The following is a 20,442-nucleotide window of genomic DNA, read 5'->3' as shown; positions in this document are numbered from 1 at the left end:
TTCCGTAGGTTGTTCATACACATTGTGAATGTCAGATACTGCTTTGTGTGTCTTACGTGACCACGAAGAGGCACAGCATTAGGTTCAAAAACCACTGTTTCCCCTATCCTTAATCTCTGGACAGTTGGCCAGGACTGCGAAAGGCTACCGTCACTGTTGCACGTTAATATGCAAAGATTTCTGGAGATTTTTTTTATCTTCTTGCCCCAAACGTTCCAAGATGTGAGTCATTTTAAAATTCTCTGTAGAACAACTAATCGGATCTTCTCATTCAACTCCACAACTTTTTGAATCTCCATTGGTAGCATCACCAAATATAAATGAGAAGTAAGGAAAAAAGAAGGAAGAGAGTGCACCTTTGGTACACACAAAACAAGATGGCCCCCAAGGGTACCGGGTTCGAATCCCATTACCGGACTCTCGCGGCCGTTAAATAGGTCTCGCATCGTCGACCGGAAAATATACACACTATAACCCTCCCCTACTTTGGCTTTACACAGCCCATGTGTAGATCTATCTTCTTATTTGCCGCCCGATGGGAATCGATGCGTTCCATTAACATTGTTGGAGAATCGCATTAACTCGGTAGAATTGCCTATTTCTTTTTTCTCCTCTTTCCGATTACTGGAATCGAACTTGTTGACGTGGGTGGAAAGTAAATAGAGTATGTGATAATGCTTCGGCGTTTCATGAACCAGAATATTTGGTCCATAGATAATCAACTAAATTATCTCATTGACTAATGCTAATTTATAATAACAACATCAATTATACTTCACATATGTCTTCCTTTAAGTATTACTTTTGGATAGAGCTGGGAAAATATTTTTTAGGAAATTTGGGCTAATTATTTTCAGCCAGAAACCCATTTCTGCTATTGGGAATAACGACGAATTGGAAATCTCGATTCCAGAATACTTTGTGAACATATCCGACTAAACAATATTTTCACTCTTTTAACGTTTTAGAAATAATTTTTAGTCCTTCAATGCCGACTAATGAGAATGGAACGTTGCTTTCCACTTCTTTAGGATTGATAGTTTAAGTCAGTGGAATGTTGCCAGCGGTGAATTCTTAGTCAGCGACTGATAACAATTACCTTAAAGCTACCCCCGCCCCCCTCAATTGTCTTATCTTCGAACGGTGTGATATAGCCTGGTAAATGCGAATTTATCGGTTTACTCATGCAATGTTGTTTGTTCTTTCCATTAACAGTTGTGGAGTTATGGTCATTTGACGATAAAGTCCAAGAACTTGGGAAATTAAGCAGTAGTTTGTTGAAGGCCGGAGGCTTACATACTTTAAAATGAAGAGCTTCCTCTTAGTAGTCTTCTCTTCTGCGATATTGGTAAATCGCGGATCCATAAGCAAATTCCCACGAGGTTCTATAGAGCACACAACATTCTTAATGATAATTTCGTCTTATCGTTTGGTTTTCAGGGTCAGGAACTAGCCGGCCCGCCGACTGACAGCCCCGTGGATGGACCAAGTGCCATTGACATTGGAGCAATAAAATGTCTTTGCAATCTTAAAATTGCTGCTGATGAAAATAACAATGCAGAGATTAGCGCAGGTGGAGGGTCTGAATGCGGTTTAGGCGATCCAGCACCGAAGGTGAGTCTATTCCCCATGGGTTCCGAAAAAAGTCTGAAACCAATTCTTAAAATCAATAAAGTTTCTAATTTTTGTAGAAAAGACAGACTCTCAGATTTCAACGTTATTTTTGTCTTGCGTAGAGTCATTGAAGCAGAAACAGATATCTTCCATGTGCCTATGTTAAAGAAGTTTTTTTTATATTACCGCTGTTTTACTGCCCTCCATTTGAATGCTTATCAGCCCTATCCTCACCCTATATCGACCACTCCTATTTCTCATTCCCGCACAATAGTTTTTTCAATAAGCACAACACATGGATCGTTTACACTGTAGGATAATTAAAAATAATCCAAAGGCCTTTCTGCTTATCTTTAGCTCGCCATCGACTGCAATGCAGTTCTAGAAGGAGATACTGTGGGTTCATTCTTTTATATATTAGAAGTCGAGAGGAACAGTATCCTCGGCGGGAGCGATTGGGTTACATTTGATAGACAAGGATGGGAAATAACCGCATTAAACTTCCCGAAAGGCTTATCAGCCAGCGACGATTTGACAATAGTAAGATGTTTTCAATTAATATTTAAAAGAGAAAAAGTTGCTAAAGTACATAATATATTAGTCCTGATATTTTTATAATTAGATTTCTGGTAATCTCAGTCCAAAAAAGAATTGGAACAACCTAATATATAGTTTACAAAAGGAAAAATCTACATCATTGAGCCTTTGTACCAATAATCAAAAACCTGGTACGTGGGAATACAACTTAGTGGAAATGAGTAATCAAATCATCTTGGATGGCAAAGGATGTCCTGTTGAAAAGGTAAGTGAAAGTAACTTTGATTTGTATTAACGTTATCATTATAGGGAAAATCCTCCTGAGGTTTTACTGAAAGAACTCCCTCTGGGTATTCAAAGCGTAGCTGTTCATTCGTATTGTTACTTTGAATGAGAAAGAAAGTCAATTTAATATCGAACAATTGATTGATTGTAATTTTTTGTGTTGGATGTCTATTCCATTTTGAAAGCTAACAAAGCATCACGTTCCTTTTCCCCTTTCCTTTAACGACAACTTCCAATGGCAAAATATTGACCACATTCCAGCGCTAACCCAGGTGGGAATTCACCATTGGTTCAAGCTTGGTCCAAGCTTGGACTGAGACTAGGCTAGGTAGGTTCGATCTTGGTTTCTAAGTTTGGAACAATCTTGGCTAGCCCTTGGTTTGTAACGCCCGTCCGAGCTTGGATCCCAAGTTTGATCCAAGCTTGAATCAAGTTCGGCGTCCAGACTTGGACCAACTCGACTTCCAAATTTGACTTGAAAAAAAAATATGTTCAGGTCGCTCCCCCCAACCCAAGCATTAGTTTAGCCAAACAAAACTGTCAAAAGTTGATAATTCTTCCAATTTAAATTCTGACTTAATTTTTTTTCTTTGACCATCACGATCAACTTTATTTTTTTCCACGAATTCTGTTAACAGTTTTCCGGTTTTGGCTCAAAGTCCTCCGACGATAACCACTTAGAAATTCTCGAACTTGCAAAAAATTAAAGAAAATAAAATAAATAAATAATATATTTATTTATAGAAAATATGGATTTATATCTTTATATAATATACACTATTTAAGTTTTTCTACAATATATTGGCCCGAGCTTGGTTCAAACTTATCAATTCAAGCTCGGAGACTCAAGCTTGGATCAAGATAGGAATTGCCTTGGTAGCCAAGCTTTAATTCACAGGGAATCGCCAAACTTGGTTTTACCTAGGAATCCCGAGGCTTGGTAACCGAGGTTGGACCAAGTTTGAGCCTATCGTCCAAGCTTGGAAACCCTTACCTGGGAATGATTGAATCTGAACGACGGTGGGTGGTGGGTTGAGAAGGCCCAAAAAAATGATGTGATGCAGAAATTGATTCCCAAACGAGCCACTTTTATTTTACAATGAAAACGTATTAACAGTAAGAGTTAGTTATAGTGATTCCACAATTATGGGACATTCAGTAGTCCCAAATGTTGAGATATTAGAGCTGTCACAGAATTATTGATAACGCCGTACAATTAGACGATAGAATATTATAGGGTAGTATCAAAAAACCTGAGAACACTTGGAGATCTAGCAGATGAGCGACAGTAATGAGTGGGGTCACGGGCGACAATTGGCTTAATTCGAGCCACGTGACCTCGTTAGAAGAGCCTGGGCCTATATTTCGATATTTCGGTGCCCCGACTAGAAAATATGCAAAACAGGCCCCTGGCGACAGCCAAATGTTTTGTTTGAGGGGTCAAGGTGAATAACGGTGCGTTGTGGTGAAAATAAGGGACCCGTGGTTGGGGAGGATTTCCGACACTGTTGCTTTACTATTATCATTTCTTTATTTTATAATTGGCACGAGAAAGAAACGTCGGTACTCCGTGGAGCCCTCTAGGCGACTAAAGACTGGTCATGAAGACCAAAACTATATTCGTCGCCTAGTGAAAGAACTTTCTGTTATTTCTTCTTATGTAATCAGTGTTTGTGCTGATGTCAACTAACTGGAGACTCTCTGGAGCCTCCGATGTCGATTCGTTTTTGTAACAGTTATTCTTTCTGAAAATCATTCTACGAATATACCTGAGCAGTTCAATAGTTCTTTTAAAGCCGAAATCTTTGAATCAAAGTCACGTCCTTGAACTGAAGGTCCCATTTTTGTTGGATCCAGAACATTTTTCTGAGTATAACTCTGCGTGATATTATTTTCGCAGGGCACAAAAACTTCTGTGGAACCCAATCCTCCAAAGCCAATAGCACCAGCAATTTACCAGTTTCCGAAGATGTTACCGTGCGAGAGGCTCATGTGGGACGTAAAAATGAATGATCCCGATAATAGAATGGCATTTCAAGTTTGGTATGATTTCACACCCACTGGGGCCTGTAAACAACCATCACCGACAGGCAATTAGAATTATATGAAATAATTATAACTACTATATCTTTAAATGTAATATCAAACTGAATATTGATGTATAAGACTCTTCAATTATTCGATGTAGAATTCGCTGAATAAAAGTCTACACAACATTTTTCAAAAAAATACTATTTATTCCAGTTTATCAGTCCACTTCAGGGATAATTGCGAAATTACAGAATGGTTCTTACGCTTTGTTCTTACAATTGATAACACATGCTTATTTTCCTCATTGGAGACCAAAAAATTCGACATTTCAACTTTAGTTTTACAATACCTGCATAGCTGTAAAGTTCGACATGAAAATCCTCTTGATTGCACTGCTTGCACTTACAATCTACGCACAGGTAAAAAAAGAAAAGTCAGCAAGATATTCAATGTCGGTAATGGTCATAAAAATTTGCCATCAAATTTCTAGGATCCAAATAATCCTGATACATCTAATTCGAATAGTCCTGATGCATCTGATTCAAATAATCCTGATGCATCCAATGCAAATAATCCTGATACAACCTCTTCAGGAAATGAACAAAATAAAATTGATATTGAAGGGATAAAATGTCTCTGTAATCTTCAACTCGGTATTGGTGTGAATAGTACCGATCAAGGTGGACCGAAAGATTGTGGTTTGGGTGATCCAGCACCAAAAGTAAGTTTATTTTCAATAGTGACTTTTTCTCCATGATATCTCTTCAGCGCATGTTGGTATTCGAAGTTAAAAACTGATACTTTACTTTACCGCAATATCCTACACTGTCTACAATGATTCATGACAGCCCAATTTTATGAAATTCAGATTGACCTTTTTAGGTTTGCAAAAATTAGTTCAACTCAAATGACAATTAATATTCATCATATTGATCCGAAATTTCTTCCATAATTTTACGAAAATAATTTGGATTATTTGGTCTCTTCGGATTTCGACTAATCAGAGTCCTAAATAGCATACGATATTTTTTGGTTACTCGTTTTTAGCTCTAGTGACATCCTCACATCAGTATCTTTTTCATAACCCCCCTGATTACATGCGAATTATCCAAGCGATAATTAGCCAATTTGAATAAACACCACAGAGTCCGATAGGGGCGTAAGTGATGGTCGGGAAAAATAGCAGCGCTCGGATCGTAGGTGCAGTAATTACATTTACATGGCAAATACAGCTGATGCATCGTAAATAATATTTGTTTCAAAAACGAAAAAATTTATTTTAACGGGAAATGATGTCTCAAAGGCAAGATTACCTCATGCAAACGTAAATCATAATTTAGTGGCGCATTTGAGACGTCGGTTAGTTTGTGGGAATATTAATGCCAACAAAACGTTAAAAGTGGCGTGAAAAGTTGACCTTATCAGACGGTGAGAACTTACGAGGAAAAATTGGGAATATTTATGTGAATATTATTGATATTATTAATATTCTCACGTGGGGTATTATGACATTCATACTCTAGCCTCTTTCTTTTGAAATACGGAATGTTCCTCATTCTCCCACCAAGTAGCGTGTCGCTTTATTCCAGCCGACGCTCTCGACCTCTCGCGGAGAGTTTTTCAAGTTCCATTGAGCAATTGGCTAATTTCACTGTAGCGTATGAATTTGGCGATTCGTTGAAATGCGAAGAGAAAAAAGAATCCTCCGAAATTAATAGTATAATTTCCTTGACGCTTTGCTGTTTAACAACGAAAGAGATAAGTTTGTCCTTAAAATTCCAAAAATAGGCCGAAATTACTGGTTTCGATGATCTGTGAACCATCAGACTTGATATTTATTGGAAAATACTATTTACGTGTTCTTCATTTGTGGTCTGAATTATGTTTAACAATGTTTTAGCTGATTATTCACGATAAAGCATATCCTTTTTTTTCTAATTTCGAGCTCTCGATAGACTGCTTGGCAGTTCTGGAAGGTAAGGTTGATGGTGTCTTCTATATATTAGAAGTCGAGAGGAATAGTATTTGGGGAGGCGGCTCTTGGGTCCGGTTTGATCGTGATAAAGATGGTTTGGAGATCACCGCCCTGAATTTTCCGAAAGGACTGTCAAAAAAAGAAGATTTAACAATAGTAAGATGCTATTGACAATCAAATACTCATTGAAGAAATAAATGAAATATGCAAACCCTCAACTGTTACTATGTCTCACCAGCGCGTCAATTCACTTGCATTGGAGAAAAATTGGCAAGCGGTAGTCTATGAGTCGGAAGATAAAGACGCTTTTCATATTTGTCAGCATGATCAACAACCTGGAACGTGGGGATACAATTTGATCGAAATAAGCCAACAAGTTCTTCTGGATGGTCAAGCGTGTCCCATAAAAAAGGTAAATAATCCAAAGTTTAGTGAGGTCTAAGGAACCTGTCGAGGTAAAGGTTCTGTTGAACCTTACAATTAAATCATTTATTCAAACGAGTGAAAAATGGAAACATGACAGTAACAAAAAAAAACATTTGGAAATGTATCTTTTTTTCACAATAATCTTGGGTGAACCGACTGATGAGTGCTGGTAGATCCATCTCCTTATGTGTACATTATAATCTAAAAGTATTAATTGCTATTGCACAGAAAAATGCAACAAAAATATTTATTATATTAATAAAAACGAATGCAGAAATGGTGTCCATCGACTTCTCACTGCAGGCAAGTCTCAAAGTGTGTAAAGTGTTTTTTTGCGATTGTGATTGTGATGGTCATTAGTATCTTCAGTATATACAATACCTATCTACATGTGGTTGGGCGAGTGGGGCATTCCTTCGGCGGATATCGAGGCTGAACGGCGTTTCGCTGGATTAGTACTTGGATAGGTGACCTCTCGAGAACATGGCGCGTTTACTCAAAAAATAACTGTACGGGAGGCACGAGTCTGGAGACCCAGTGTATCATTGTAGTCAGTGTGACGGAAGGGTACACTGGGACCCTACACTATTGGCCGACTAGACGGTAGGGGTTTTCCATGGTTTCCCTCTACCCCTGTGTAATGCAGTACAGTTGGGAAACAGATCAGTCGTATGGTACCGCAGAGGAAAAGCCCAAAGTGTAAACGCTCGAGGGGATAGACATCTGGAAGGAAAAATAAAATAGTACTTCCTATGGAGGACGTATTTGGGCTAGTCGTCAACATGCTGGCCCTATGACTAAAGCTTCCCAGGAGCGCAGGTTCGAGTCCCGACGATGAAGGATTTTTCATCGCCGAAAGACCAATCCAGTGCATATGGAGTTAGTGATAAGTATGTAGCGTTAGATATAAGTTAGCCTTAGAGGCAAGTGCGGGTAGGGAATTAGGCTGGGGTGGTATCACGTAGGTAAATGAGCACAACGATCATACCATCCAGGACCACCCAATTTTTTTATTTAATGATACTCTCTATGTATTACAAATATTTATGATCCCCACAATAATTATCAAACAATATATTATTAATGTGAGTACTTATGTGCTTCGCAGGATGCAAAAACGTCAGTAGTTCCAAAACCACCGCAACCATTACCGCCAGCAATTTACCAATTTCCGGAAATGCTGCCGTGTGATAGACTGAGTTGGATGGCCAAAATGAATGATCCATCTGGAGGATTCGCCTTTCAAGTCTGGTTTGATTTTACACCTAAAGGTCCGTGTAAACCTTCAGAACCAAAAAATTAAGATTGTATACAATAACGTCTATTGCGATTCCATGAATATTTTTTAGACTTGAAGTCTTCAATATTTAACAATAAACTGTAATCTGAATTGCCTGTATTTATTCAAGCTCTTATCAGCGGGCATCATCATATTGGCTCTACAAAATTTGGATTGTTTTTTATGGAGTTTGAGATCTTTTCAGGAGACCGTTGTCGAGACATTACATATATAATATAATGGTAATTGACAACTAAAAACGAAAACAGGGACCGAATTGGTTAAATTGCTCGGTTGAATGACGAAAGCCGTGAGGAGCTTGAATTTTTTATTTGAAAAATTTTATAACTTACCAATTGGTAGTAAGTACCTCATACAATACATCAACAATTTCAAGATCTAGTTAATACATCTGAGCGTACACTCTTCCATTTCATGCTGAGGCGTCCTTCGAGCGGAACGAACGGAATGAAAATAAAATGTAAGTGGAAATTTATCGCCCTCGGCGATAGAAGACGTTTCCATACTTTTAAATTTTTTATAAACTTTTCTTCTACATCGTGTTCGTTTCTTTTTATCTTTCTTTCCTTTTCACTTTCTTCTCCCCCTCTGCTAAACGAAAAGTGCGCTTGGTTACTGTCGATTTTCTTTCGTATTTGCCAGCGGTTGGATATTCAACGGGGCGGGTATATATCGTAATGTTATTAAAACTTCTAAATAGCTATGGATCGTTTCTCGAGTTATTCGTCTGAAGCTGCTGCATCGCTTTCGGCATTTTATTTTAGCTGTATTACCGCATTGTCATTGAATGAAGAGAGAGAGGGTGAAAAGGGGGGGTGAGACGGCCAGTGCCTTTGGCCCAAAATTATTCCCCTTTGTACTATTCGAAGACGGACTGAATGAGGATACATTGAAGAAGACTGGAAAGGATGAGTACTCGAAAATAAATTTGCTGTTATATTCCTCGTGTCGTAGTATAGGAAATTGTGTCCCCGACCATAATCAGAGACGATGACTACGTATATAGTCAGCAGTGATAAGAACGTGGATCAAACAACATGAAGCTCGTGGACATCTATCGAATTATAGGGGAAAACTACAAAGTGTTGGTGAAAGTCTTACGTCATCGCCAGATGTTACTGGGTGTAAATTACGCAATTAATTTTATGGATCTCATGTCTAACGCCAACACCCAAAATATTGAGAGATCATGGAGCGACCTCAAAGGACGAGGCCAAAGGTATTCCCATTGTTTCGTGTGTGGATTTCTGCTCCAGACATGAGATCTTCCATCATTGAGGGCCGATACAGGAATAAGTAAACACAGATCGTAAGATCATATTTTCACACATAATCGTTTAATGCCCGCCAACACGCAAACTGTCATACGTCAAATGGAGGGAATCGAGAAAGGCAAGTGCCTACCCGTTACACGTTGAACCTTCTGAATCTTTAATAAGGAACCATCAACACCCTTCAATAGATAGATTCTCGCGCAAAATTGACAGTTTCATCCGGCTTTATACCCGTCTGATGAAATGCACGAAGGCGGTTTCCACAGAAAAGATCGTTCAAAGTGAGTGAAGGGAGTTGAGGTGAAGGAGCAGCTTCCGTGGTTATGTAATAAGTTTTTTATTGTCCTTACATCAAAACTAATAAGCCGAGCAACGAATGGCAGCCCCTGAATTATTTATATCGTCAATATTTTTTTTATACACAAAACCTCGAGCTCAGGATCTTAATATTTTTCCCCGGAGTTAATATTTCACGTTTTACCGAGGAATTTCAGACGCCTAGACATCATTCGACGTGACCCGCATTCGGTACCTGTACAATTGTGGAAAATAATATGACTGAGAGCAAGAAAAATACGAAGGAAATAAACTACGCATTTTTTTCTGTTTTTCCTTCGTTAAATGTTTTAGAGGTTGGGAAGGGTGAGGATGTACTGGGGTACGATGACCCCAGAAAATCTTCACAATCCCCCATTCTTGAACGATGAAACGAGCCGCGGCATCGCCAGATTACTTTTCGATAAGGAATAATTAAAAATTTTCCCGTTTAAAGTAGCTAATTTCATTTCTACGCTGGACCCCTCAGCTCGCCGGAGCATGGGAGGGGGATAGCCCCGGGGATGTAAAGAAGAGGGTGAAGGAACGTAGTGGGGCGAACTGCTCTACCTCACGATGGTATGCGGACCGGAAAAAATAACCGCTAAAATACTCGGGGAGATAAAGAAGATAAAGGCCTCGAGAGTTTCGCTTGGCTTCGCCGTAATTTACATCGGTTTGTGATTCGGTTGGCGAGTAAGTCAACCCAGTGGCTACGCCATACCGGGAAAGAAATATTTCGTGTCGTCGAGTTTCTGATGATAACGGTAATTAAAAATTACGGGGTGAGGGGGAGGGAAGTTCGCCGTATTTGAGCGCTGGCTTTTGATCGGACTGTTTCTGTTATAGCGAGAGAAGATTGTTTAATGTTGAGCTACGGAATCTTCCATTCGGGAGGAAATATTTGGGGTACAGCAAGCATACGCATACTTGATCATGTTTCTATATGTATTCTAAGGCAACCCAAGTCCGCAAACATTCGCGATCGGCGGGATCATCATGAGGATAATTGTCTTGTACAAAATCAGGGAAACAAGACCAAAAAAAAGGAGCAGTAATTTTGCATGCTCTTTAACAGGTAAAACAGGGTGAAATAATCGAGGAGGTGGTAAGATGCGAAATTTCGCAAGACGTTCTGCCTGTGAAATGGCAGACAGTCGACCCCCACATGTACATTGGGATGGCCGATAGGGAAATTTCTCGTCTCTAAGACGTATGGATGTAACGAACAAACATCGAGATAGCGATTTTTTTCATTTTCTTTTACATTATAGTGTGTTACGTAGATCAGTGAATCATAGGGAGGGATACTCAAAGATGGTTTCAACCCCCTTATTTTTAATCACTTGCCTAGACTCAATTTTTAGGCATCTCAGTACTAATTCAACAAATATATCATATTTGGCAAGTGCATTCATTGAATTTTGATAAACTCATGTAAAAGATTGTGTCAAATCGACTAAATGGTCTGAAAGGACCGAAATGTTTCGTATCATCGATCACTCCTCGACAATTTTGAAAAATCACACCATCCAAACACGTAAAATAACCTTTTTGGCAACGTCAATGGTATGTTTGGTTAATGGTTCGGTAGTCTAGAAGTTCGGATCATAAATCCCGTCGTTGGAGACTAATGTAGTGGTAATAGAGTATAAATGGGGGTCGCGCCCCGGGGTCAGCCTGTCTTACACCCCCACCCTCTTCACTGGCCGTCCAAGTGGTGTATACCACCAGCCGTAGTAGACCGGCCAAGACCTTAAACTCACATTCGAGGTCCCTTCATACACTCACTACCATCGATTATCCAACAATGACTTACAGAAGTTTCATGTCTACCGGCCACCGCCACTATATCGTCATGAATTTATTCATTCACACCCCTGTATTCGTCTAATGCATCATTCTTCATTCAAAAATATCTCAATTCATCAGAGAAATTTCCTAGCAATTTTCCGAAAATAGCTTTATGCATTTTAAATCATTTTCAGCTGTAGGGCTTGATTGGAATCATTTGGAATACGTGAACATGTCGATATTCACTGCACCGTTCGCTGCTGCCGTCTGGGGAGCGTCATCGCAACTACAAAACTAATGGGACAATTCTTTTGCCACGTGACTGTTGCACTTTCAACACATGAACTGATATAACATCAGTCCGTAAAGGACTTTGTTCCTTTATAAATTAACAGAAAATGTTTATTTAACTATTTTCATTGCAAGAGGAACTTTCATACTGCAAAATATGACTAAGGAAAATTTTACGGGAGTTTATATTTTATATCAATTGCGAATGTTTACTAAATTTTTATTTCTATGAAAACATTTGAACTTGAAAATTCATTACACAAATTAATCATGTCATTTAATTCAATTTTCAATACAAATTTTAGAGAACTTATTGCCTGAATTCTCAAAATTTTGAAGGTTTTTTTCTACCATATGAACTTGAAGATTGGAAACTCCTCGAGCATTTCAGAAATTAACTAATTAGGCAGGGAACAATGCTCTTAAAAATTCATCTAGTTCTGTAATTGTTCAACAGTTTAAGCTTTTTATTGGAAATGGAACAAGTTAAAATGACGAAACTATAAAAAATTATCTTAAAAAATTCTTTATTAGCATGAAGTGAAAAATATCAGATTTAATTGGTTGAAGGCCCTCGGGTGACGACCAGTTGCAAATTCTGATAGGAGCTTGCACCAAGTTCTATTAAAAATAAATAAATAAACAATATAAAATTTACTATTGCGTCGTATTATTTCAACCACAAATTCAGCACTTTTTTATCTGAAATTCCAAGCGTAATTCTGCAAGAGCATCTAAATTTTTGTTTGAAAAATGTCAATTGTATTTCCGACTGTCTCCAACTTTGACAAGGCCCTATCTTCCAGGTCTCTCAAGTAAGTTGTATCGTCGGTTGGTCCATAGAGTTCAATGTGGAGCAGTGATTTTTCACCTCACCGCTGGACAATGAGCCCACAACTAGTGACAGAACACAAACTGCAATGACCAGCCCCACAAGCAACACTCGAAAGAGTCAAAGGCGACAGTAGCATACTGAGGAGTGAGTAAGTGGGTGGAGGGAAAACCCTTTCTCGCAAAGTTGTTCGAAAGTTCACGGGACAATGGTCATGTATCCGTGGCCCCTTCGCTATTTCTCCATTCTGTAGTTATACGGAGTGATGGTGGAAAGGTGGAGAAGTAACCAACGGAGGTGAGTGCAGGGAGGGGGGTGAGAAAAGCCTCAGTAGTATGGTAGTGCTGACCGGTGTTGGTCCGAAGATACGGTTGACGGGACAGAGAGGGTGAGGGGGAGCCCCTTCCCAACCCCGCAATAGCACCCACCCGTCCTCTGCACCCCTTTTCTACTTAGTTTATACCTATTCAATGCGTATTCCCTACCCAAAGTTTCTATCTCAAACACTTATGATAATACAGCAAAATGTCAATTGGGAAGGGCAGGAACACGTGCAATGAAGTTTGTGTCATGGCTCGGAACGTTCAAGCCAGTGAACGAGTGAATACGGAAAATTTATAGTGGAATAAAGGATAAATTGCTTCTAGGACTTGTTTTCCTGGCCTGAAATCATCCGGAGAAACTTTCCCAAACACCAATTTATCGCACTATCATCTCACAAGAAAATTTTCAAAATACAGAACGGGTAATATCATGACTGAAGAACAACCAAATCACGAAATGAAACAACTAGACAGAGAATATTTATTATGGAAGACACAAAAAACAAGATCACATGAGGTAGATTAATAGTACAAAGCATTTATTGGGGATACCCGTTTTCACATCTAAGATAAGAAATGTACTTTAACATAAGTACTTTAACGCAAGTTGAATTAGAATTCGTCAAATTCTCACGAGCTTGAAAAATACTCCGCAAGAGGTTGATAGCGTCGGTCGGGATAAATCGACATGGCACTCAGTGGGAGAATGAAGAACATTTCGTATTTCAAAAGAAGGGCGTTAAATTATAGGTGAATGTTAGTAATGTCAATAATATTCACACGAATATTCTCAATTGTTTCTGATAAGTTCTCACCATCTGATGAAGTCAATTTTTGATCCATTGGCCTTAATATTGCGAAAAACGAGTCAACGTCTCAAATAGACTACAGAATTTTGAGTAGCATTTGCATGAGGTGATCCTACCCCTAGGACATCATCTTCCGTTAAAACAAATTTTTCTATTTTTGGAACAAGTACTATTTACGATGCATTAGCCGTATTTGTCACGTAAATGTGGTTACATCATCTAACACCTGAGCGCTGCTATTTGTCCCGGCCATCACTAGCGCCCCTATCGGGTAAATATTTACGCCAAGTTAATATCAATTTTAGAAATTGGAGGGGATTAATGTTACTGTATTGATTTTTCAGTGATAAGAGTTTTATACGACCGTGATTCCTTTATCTCTATGATTTAACAGCTCAACCGTAGTATTTTCAAAAAGATTCCATGGTGCAATGACAATTATCGTGCATCAAAATCTCATCACGAATCCATCATTAAAAACTCCTCCAAATTATTGAATTTTGTAAAATTGAATAACAGATGTAATTCTTCTTTGTCTTCACAATCGATTTCACCAGCGGCACTTTTGATTTGATCTTTGGAGTAAACAAAAAAGGGTTGCGACGCTACCCGGGGCGAAATCACCCGGGAGATCTGTATCAAAATTTATTCGACGGTTTTATTTGAAAGTTGAGTTTTATTGGAGTGGGGTGAGAGGGGAGAGGCAAAGAGGGGAAGAAGTATAATATACCCACCCCCTCATTCGTTCCTCTCCCCCCTGAAGATGGGTTGAGGGTGAGAAGAGTCAGACCCCGCGTGAAAATAATTCCACGGTGTTTGACGACGTTCAACCCTTCCACCAGTTGGCGTCGTCTCTTTATCTTAATGAAAGTCCATAAATAAGAAGTCTAATGCCACGGAAAGGGTGGTCCAAATAAAATGGAAAGAAGGCAGAAGGGACGGGAAAAAACCACCGAGAGTCCTTGGAGGGAGGTGTGGTGGTATCGGTAGAGGATGGCACCGTCTTAAATATTCTCGAATCCAACCCCTCATCATCCCTCAGCCACTCTGACACTAGGCTGGACTTGTTTCCATGTTTTAAACTGCCCTCGAAAAAAATCGGAGGGGAGTTTGATTTTTTTTTCTTTTCTCTGGCAAACGTATTTCTTTATCTTTCAAGGGGTGCGGGGTTAGACTAACGTCTCGATCTTCGATTTCATTCAACGAAGACCAGAGCTTTACTCAGACGAATGGGGGTTGGGGAGGTTTGGGAATGAGAACGAGCCATTAAAGAGACTTTTCAACGTAGGACACTGCGAATACTCTTGCGATTAACAAGGTCTATAAAAGGGTTTATCCCCGCGGGGACATCTCTCGACTGCGTTGGAGAGTACACAAGGACGGGGTGAAGGTGGGGTGGTAAAAAAAGGAAGAAAAGTTTGGGTGGACAAAAAAAACGGCAAAAGGGTTATACCCGGAATGGTGGGCCATAAAGAAGGGGTAGCACACCCGGTTGATGCAGAATGTTACATTTGTAAGAATGAAAAGGAAAAATAAAGAAAGGATAAAGCGCCGATATTTCATTGACAACAATCTCATTTAGCCGGATAATGGCCATTGTACTCCTTGATTAAAGATTCTAGTTTTTTTTTTATAATTATTTTTAATTTGTAAGCACCCCCTACTTGGACCATCAACCATACCGGCATTTCTTCTTTTATTATTCTTTCACCGAGGGTGTAATATCGCAAGGGAATTTCATTCGCCCCTTTCGTTTGATTTTTACATTCGTTACATTCGTTTGACTGGTCAGACTTTCGTTTTGCTATGATTGACATTCATACGGTTATGAAAAATAAGAAAAATCTGGTGAGTGAAGAGTGAAAAAAATCAGCTTCATCCAGGAATCCAATGACGACGGCTCCGGACGAGTGGAAAATTTCCTCGGTTCTCGCGTACACGTCTGATCGAATCTCGGACCCTCGACGTCCGGCTAAACTCACCCCTGCCACTTCCTTTTTTTGCCGGCCAACCCCTTTTCCGGACACGACTTTTCGCGAGTCTCTCCACGCGAGGGTATGCGACTCGATTAATGAATCGAATGTGACGCGACGACGGAGGGGAAGGACACCCTCATACTCCCCGGGTACGTATACTCTTCATGTATGGTTATATCACCCCGAGAACATTGAAAAGGGAAATGCCGAGTCTCATCTCACACACTCTCCTACGATCCAACGTAAATTCCCATTAATACTTTTTTTATTCCAAGCACCATAAATATTTAAGCAGCCCGTTTCTCATAGGCAAACGAGCGTCCTCATAATAAAATTTACATCCTGTTCCCTCTCGAGAACAGAGAAGTTGGAAAAAAAATCGTATAAAAAGGGGGAGGGCACGCCGCCGGGAAATATCGCTGGCTAATTTGGAATTTTTCGTTGCTCAGAAATACGGATAACTCAGAGTGCATGAGAGAAAACTGAAAATAAATAAATTGACGAAGCTGCTGAAAATTACTGTCAGTAAATGAGCCATTTTAACGACGGATTTCTGCACCTAAATATGGACTCACCCCAATTTACATATTCGAGTGGAAATGGTGAGACGCCGATCAGACGCATTAAAATAACGTTTTATTTATTCCAAACGAAATTCGTTAACTAGTAATGGAGAAACATTTGGTGCCAATAAATAGACCCTGACCTACAACGAAAGTTCATTAATTTATCATAAATAGGCAAATAGTGATTGAATGATAATAACAACAAGGAATAACTACACCCATCATCCCTGTGTTTCCACTAATTCAAAACTTTTCACCACAGAACTCTTAATTCTCAAATGGAAATATTACGTCTCTTAATCGATTATTTTTTTTCCCCTAGTTATTGAGAGCGGAAAACGAGAAATATAACATAGAATTAATTTCTCCTATATCCGTTCCATGTGCTTACTACACCACGTACGTCACATAATCGATGAACTTGTGATTATTCCTCAATAATATTATCCTAAACATAAAGTAGAATTACAACGGACCAAATTCTCGTGGGATGAATTTGTATTGTGATGAACTGTCACAGGTTGAGTTCGTGGGATGGATGGATTATTCTGGCATGAATTCGATGGGTTGAATCGATCCTCCAGAGTACATCGTCGGATAAAAGTCAAAGACTGAAAGGTACTCGCGTATACACCGTATCCCCGTGAGAGAGCCTTAGACACATCCACTTGAGAAAGCCGATAGGAGGATTGGAGTGTGTGAGTGTCGCGAAGGGCTGTACGATCCCTTTACATAACCTAGAACGTTTGCGTTATCGTCCATTGAGGCGGCAAGTGAAATATACGAAATAAATCTTGCAAGAGCCAGAGCCATTCACAGTAGACAATGCCCTGTGTCCAGTCCACGGGGGGAAAGGTGGGTTTCAGGTTGAAGTGTATTGTGCACCAGAGCCCTCGTGGCCATTTTCTATATGTACAGAGCTCGAACATTTCGTCTTTCCCTTCGCACTTGCCCAAAGTCCAAAACCCTCCGTCACTTCCTACTTTCGTCCGTCTCCTCGTCTGCTCTACTCATTTGAGTAAAGAATGGTCATGGGACCCTTTGGACTTTATACAAAATGTAGAGTTCTTGGAGCGAAACGAGTCACGGTATAATGACGCCGGGTACCATGACCATTTGGCCTGGAACAACTTTTCTTGGCATTGGATTGAAAGAAGATGGATTCATTTGCATTGGTGGTTGTAATTAATATTATTCTTGGCAATCATGTTGTCTTCTGTTATTCATTATAGAAATTAAGTCCCTCCGACGCTTAGTCATCATTGATTGCTGCCATCCCTACCTAAATCGTCCACTTCAATCTCGCTCGGGATTGACACACACACGATAATACCTCAATGGATTCGATAGGCCCTCAGAATATCTCCTCAGTTAGCATCTATATTCAGTTGGTAATATTGATTAACTGTGTCACACACGACGTTTGCACAGGAGGTTAGAGGAACCCGGAAGGGACTAATCCGGTTGCGGCCATAAACAGATCAAGGACAGAGACTAAATCCGGCGCAAATTGTTACTAATTCGCATCTTAATAATGACCGCGTCAGAGGCGTCACCGTATCTCAGAACGTGGCAAATTAGCCACGATGACAAATGACAGTTAGCTCATGCATGTGTGCATTCATGTAGACTAGCTGTTTCTCCCGTTTCTACTCATCCTTCTCTCCCCTTACTCATGGATACTGTTTCGATGTTACCGTGGGCATTTGCCTAGATGGATTGTTAGGTATGAATTCAACATACCAAATACTGACCACCGATGCCGTTCACCTATCGTGACAGCTATCAAACGGATTGAGATGGAAATGATCAATCGAATCAAGTGATCAGTTCATTCAGTTTCGATTTCAACCCACAAACTGGATGATATTACTCCAGACTGGAGGAACGATGCCAGTGATATCACTGATAGCTCGTAGACACTCTGATTGACATCCCTGCATAATTTCAGTACGAGGGAGGGAGGAAGGGTAGACGGCGTTTAATCGCGATTCCTCAGTCAGCACGTACGACTGCATAGAGCGGAGAATTCTACGTGAAAAGGTACATACATTCATGTAGTCAAGCTCCTCTCCTGCTGGACAGCAACAAGCACATCCACACCTCCTACCCTTCATTTAACCCAGACCAGAACCCACCAACGTTATATCGAATGTCACTAGCAGGATCCGTCATTTCGTCGGAATACGGCATTCGACCGCACGTCATTGCGGTTGTAAGATCTCTACACATACACACTCACTTGACTGGCGAGGAAGCAAATGCTACAAACACCCCTTGCTGTCTCTGATTTTCCAACTCTGTACTCGCTAGGATCCAGCCTCTATTTCGAGATGGTGGTGGAGTATAATAGCTGGTGGATGCTAGTGAATCCAGCCACTCAACGCATCCTTCGTATTGCTTGACTAGACGTGGATGACATGACCAATTGCCTCAGCCTCGGGAAATATCAAGTTCCGGGGGAATTAGAAATATTTCAACTCACTAAACCTGGATAATTGTTTTATTAAAGTATCAACAGGCTCACATCATTGGGGGATATTCGTATATTATAAGACTTGACACTGAGGTAACCGTTTTAGAAACTGATACGTTGTCAGAAGAATTAGGGTGATGTTAACAAAGTTTGGTAACTGACACCAAAACAACCACATAGACAACATATTTGAGGTTGGAATTTTATTCTTTTTGGCTTCCGAATAGTTACCGCGTTTTGATTCAGCGTTGCGCCGACGTTTCGCGAACACTGCAGTTTGCATCTTCAGGGCTAGGACCTCCGAGAATCTCCAATAATAACCAATAACGAGTAATAGGGAAGAAAAACTTATGTGACGAACCATGTTTTTTATCCATGACTCCAATGATGAATCCATAAACTTTTCACTTCATTTTTTAATGCTACCGCGGGTGCATCTAGTTATTGGGAGATGATTAATAATAGCTTTGGAATCTAATCCGCCGTGCAGTCAGGGTAATCGAACTCTATCGGCTGCGGTTGACCAAACGTGGGAGTGGATGTGTAGGATTCACCATATAATTGTGCTCCCCCTCGATTGGTAAACCAAGTACATTGCTGTGAGTATTGTGAGGTCCTGGAGATGTTTCAAAGGCTTTCGACTCTCACCGTACAATCGCTGGAATAGATATCTATTGCGGATATGTCGTCTATATGGCAGTCACCATCGTTGGAGGGTGGCATTGTGTGACGTCATCATTTGCATACGACGCAGGGAAGCTTGGTACTGTGTGGAGAGGTGGTTGGACATAACACGAGTACTCGGATAGGTATAACCCACCGATTTCAAACACAGAAACCATAGTATCCTATGCGACGTTCTCCTTCTCTCATACTGAGATAGGCACACTAGCCTGCTAAATCCCATTCTCTCCAGTTTCACTTGTACCGCGTACCATGTCCCCTGTATCTATCTAATTATTGCCGCGGACCCTGACGGTCCAGCCGTCATGATATACCGCATGCTAATAAGCGGCTAAAGACCGGGGACCATGCCATGCCAGTCATAAATCTCTAATGTCTGATTCTCTGCGGTTCATGGCCCAGAAACTATCGTTGAGGCACTGGATCATCTCTATCTTAGACTGCATCGTCATGATCGCTTTCAAAGATCCCAGGGGTTGTATTTTTTTGAGCGATTTGAGCAATTATTTATACCGAATTGTGGACGGCATCTTGAAGATGATGGACTGATCAAGTTCTGGGTAAATTCATCCCGAGCAAGTCATCTCAAACGAATTGAACCTTCCATAAAGGCATGGCAGCAATCAAATGGTGAACAACAAAAATACAAAGCAGAATCACATAAGGATAAATTTTATTACAGACGAAAATATTGTCATATTCACCCGAGGAAATCAATTAGACTGATCAATCGATGAGTGACAGTCTCAAATCAAAATCGTTTCTGAGTATACCAATATCCAATGTATAAAGTTAGTACACGCCAATAATACGCAAAATATTCCCCAATAACCATCACGGTTTAAGTCAATTAAATACCATAGGCCACACAATCAAATATTGATCGATTGATAATGACAACACGGAACAGTTACATCCACCATCGCTGTATTTT

At 40.0% G+C, this 20,442-nt stretch overlaps 2 protein-coding genes across 2 annotated transcripts; both read left to right on the top strand.

The window, feature by feature from the left end:
* The first annotated feature begins 1,194 nt into the window (after window positions 1-1,194).
* LOC135161281 (uncharacterized) lies at window positions 1,195-4,652 on the top strand. Its single transcript, XM_064118714.1, has 5 exons — window positions 1,195-1,348; window positions 1,441-1,614; window positions 1,972-2,154; window positions 2,237-2,416; window positions 4,337-4,652. Exons 1-5 carry the CDS (start codon window positions 1,307-1,309, stop codon window positions 4,532-4,534), a joined length of 777 nt encoding a protein of 258 aa, XP_063974784.1. The 5' UTR covers window positions 1,195-1,306; the 3' UTR covers window positions 4,535-4,652.
* Window positions 4,653-4,740: 88 nt separating this feature from the next.
* Window positions 4,741-8,258, top strand: LOC135161280 (uncharacterized). Its single transcript, XM_064118713.1, has 5 exons — window positions 4,741-4,886; window positions 4,958-5,188; window positions 6,413-6,598; window positions 6,681-6,854; window positions 7,977-8,258. The coding sequence occupies exons 1-5, from the start codon at window positions 4,839-4,841 to the stop codon at window positions 8,169-8,171; spliced, it is 834 nt and encodes a 277-aa protein (XP_063974783.1). The 5' UTR covers window positions 4,741-4,838; the 3' UTR covers window positions 8,172-8,258.
* Window positions 8,259-20,442: the final 12,184 nt, after the last annotated feature.

This window comes from Diachasmimorpha longicaudata, chromosome 4 (genome assembly GCF_034640455.1).
Source record: "Diachasmimorpha longicaudata isolate KC_UGA_2023 chromosome 4, iyDiaLong2, whole genome shotgun sequence".
Lineage (NCBI taxonomy): Eukaryota > Metazoa > Arthropoda > Insecta > Hymenoptera > Braconidae > Diachasmimorpha > Diachasmimorpha longicaudata.
The sequence above is the reverse complement of the archived record's forward strand: the minus strand, read 5'-3'. Positions and strand labels throughout refer to the sequence as shown.

Excerpts from the sequence above, each read along its gene's own strand:
- LOC135161281 (XM_064118714.1), top strand. The coding sequence starts at position 1,307 with ATGAAGAGCTTCCTCTTAGTAGTCTTCTCTTCTGCGATATTG. Across the intron at positions 1,349-1,440 it reads TCTTCTCTTCTGCGATATTG|GGTCAGGAACTAGCCGGCCC; the intron begins GTAAATCGCGGA and ends TTTGGTTTTCAG. Across the intron at positions 2,155-2,236 it reads CCAGCGACGATTTGACAATA|ATTTCTGGTAATCTCAGTCC; the intron begins GTAAGATGTTTT and ends TTTTATAATTAG.
- LOC135161280 (XM_064118713.1), top strand. The coding sequence starts at position 4,839 with ATGAAAATCCTCTTGATTGCACTGCTTGCACTTACAATCTACGCACAG. Across the intron at positions 4,887-4,957 it reads CACTTACAATCTACGCACAG|GATCCAAATAATCCTGATAC; the intron begins GTAAAAAAAGAA and ends TCAAATTTCTAG. Across the intron at positions 5,189-6,412 it reads TGGGTGATCCAGCACCAAAA|CTCTCGATAGACTGCTTGGC; the intron begins GTAAGTTTATTT and ends TCTAATTTCGAG.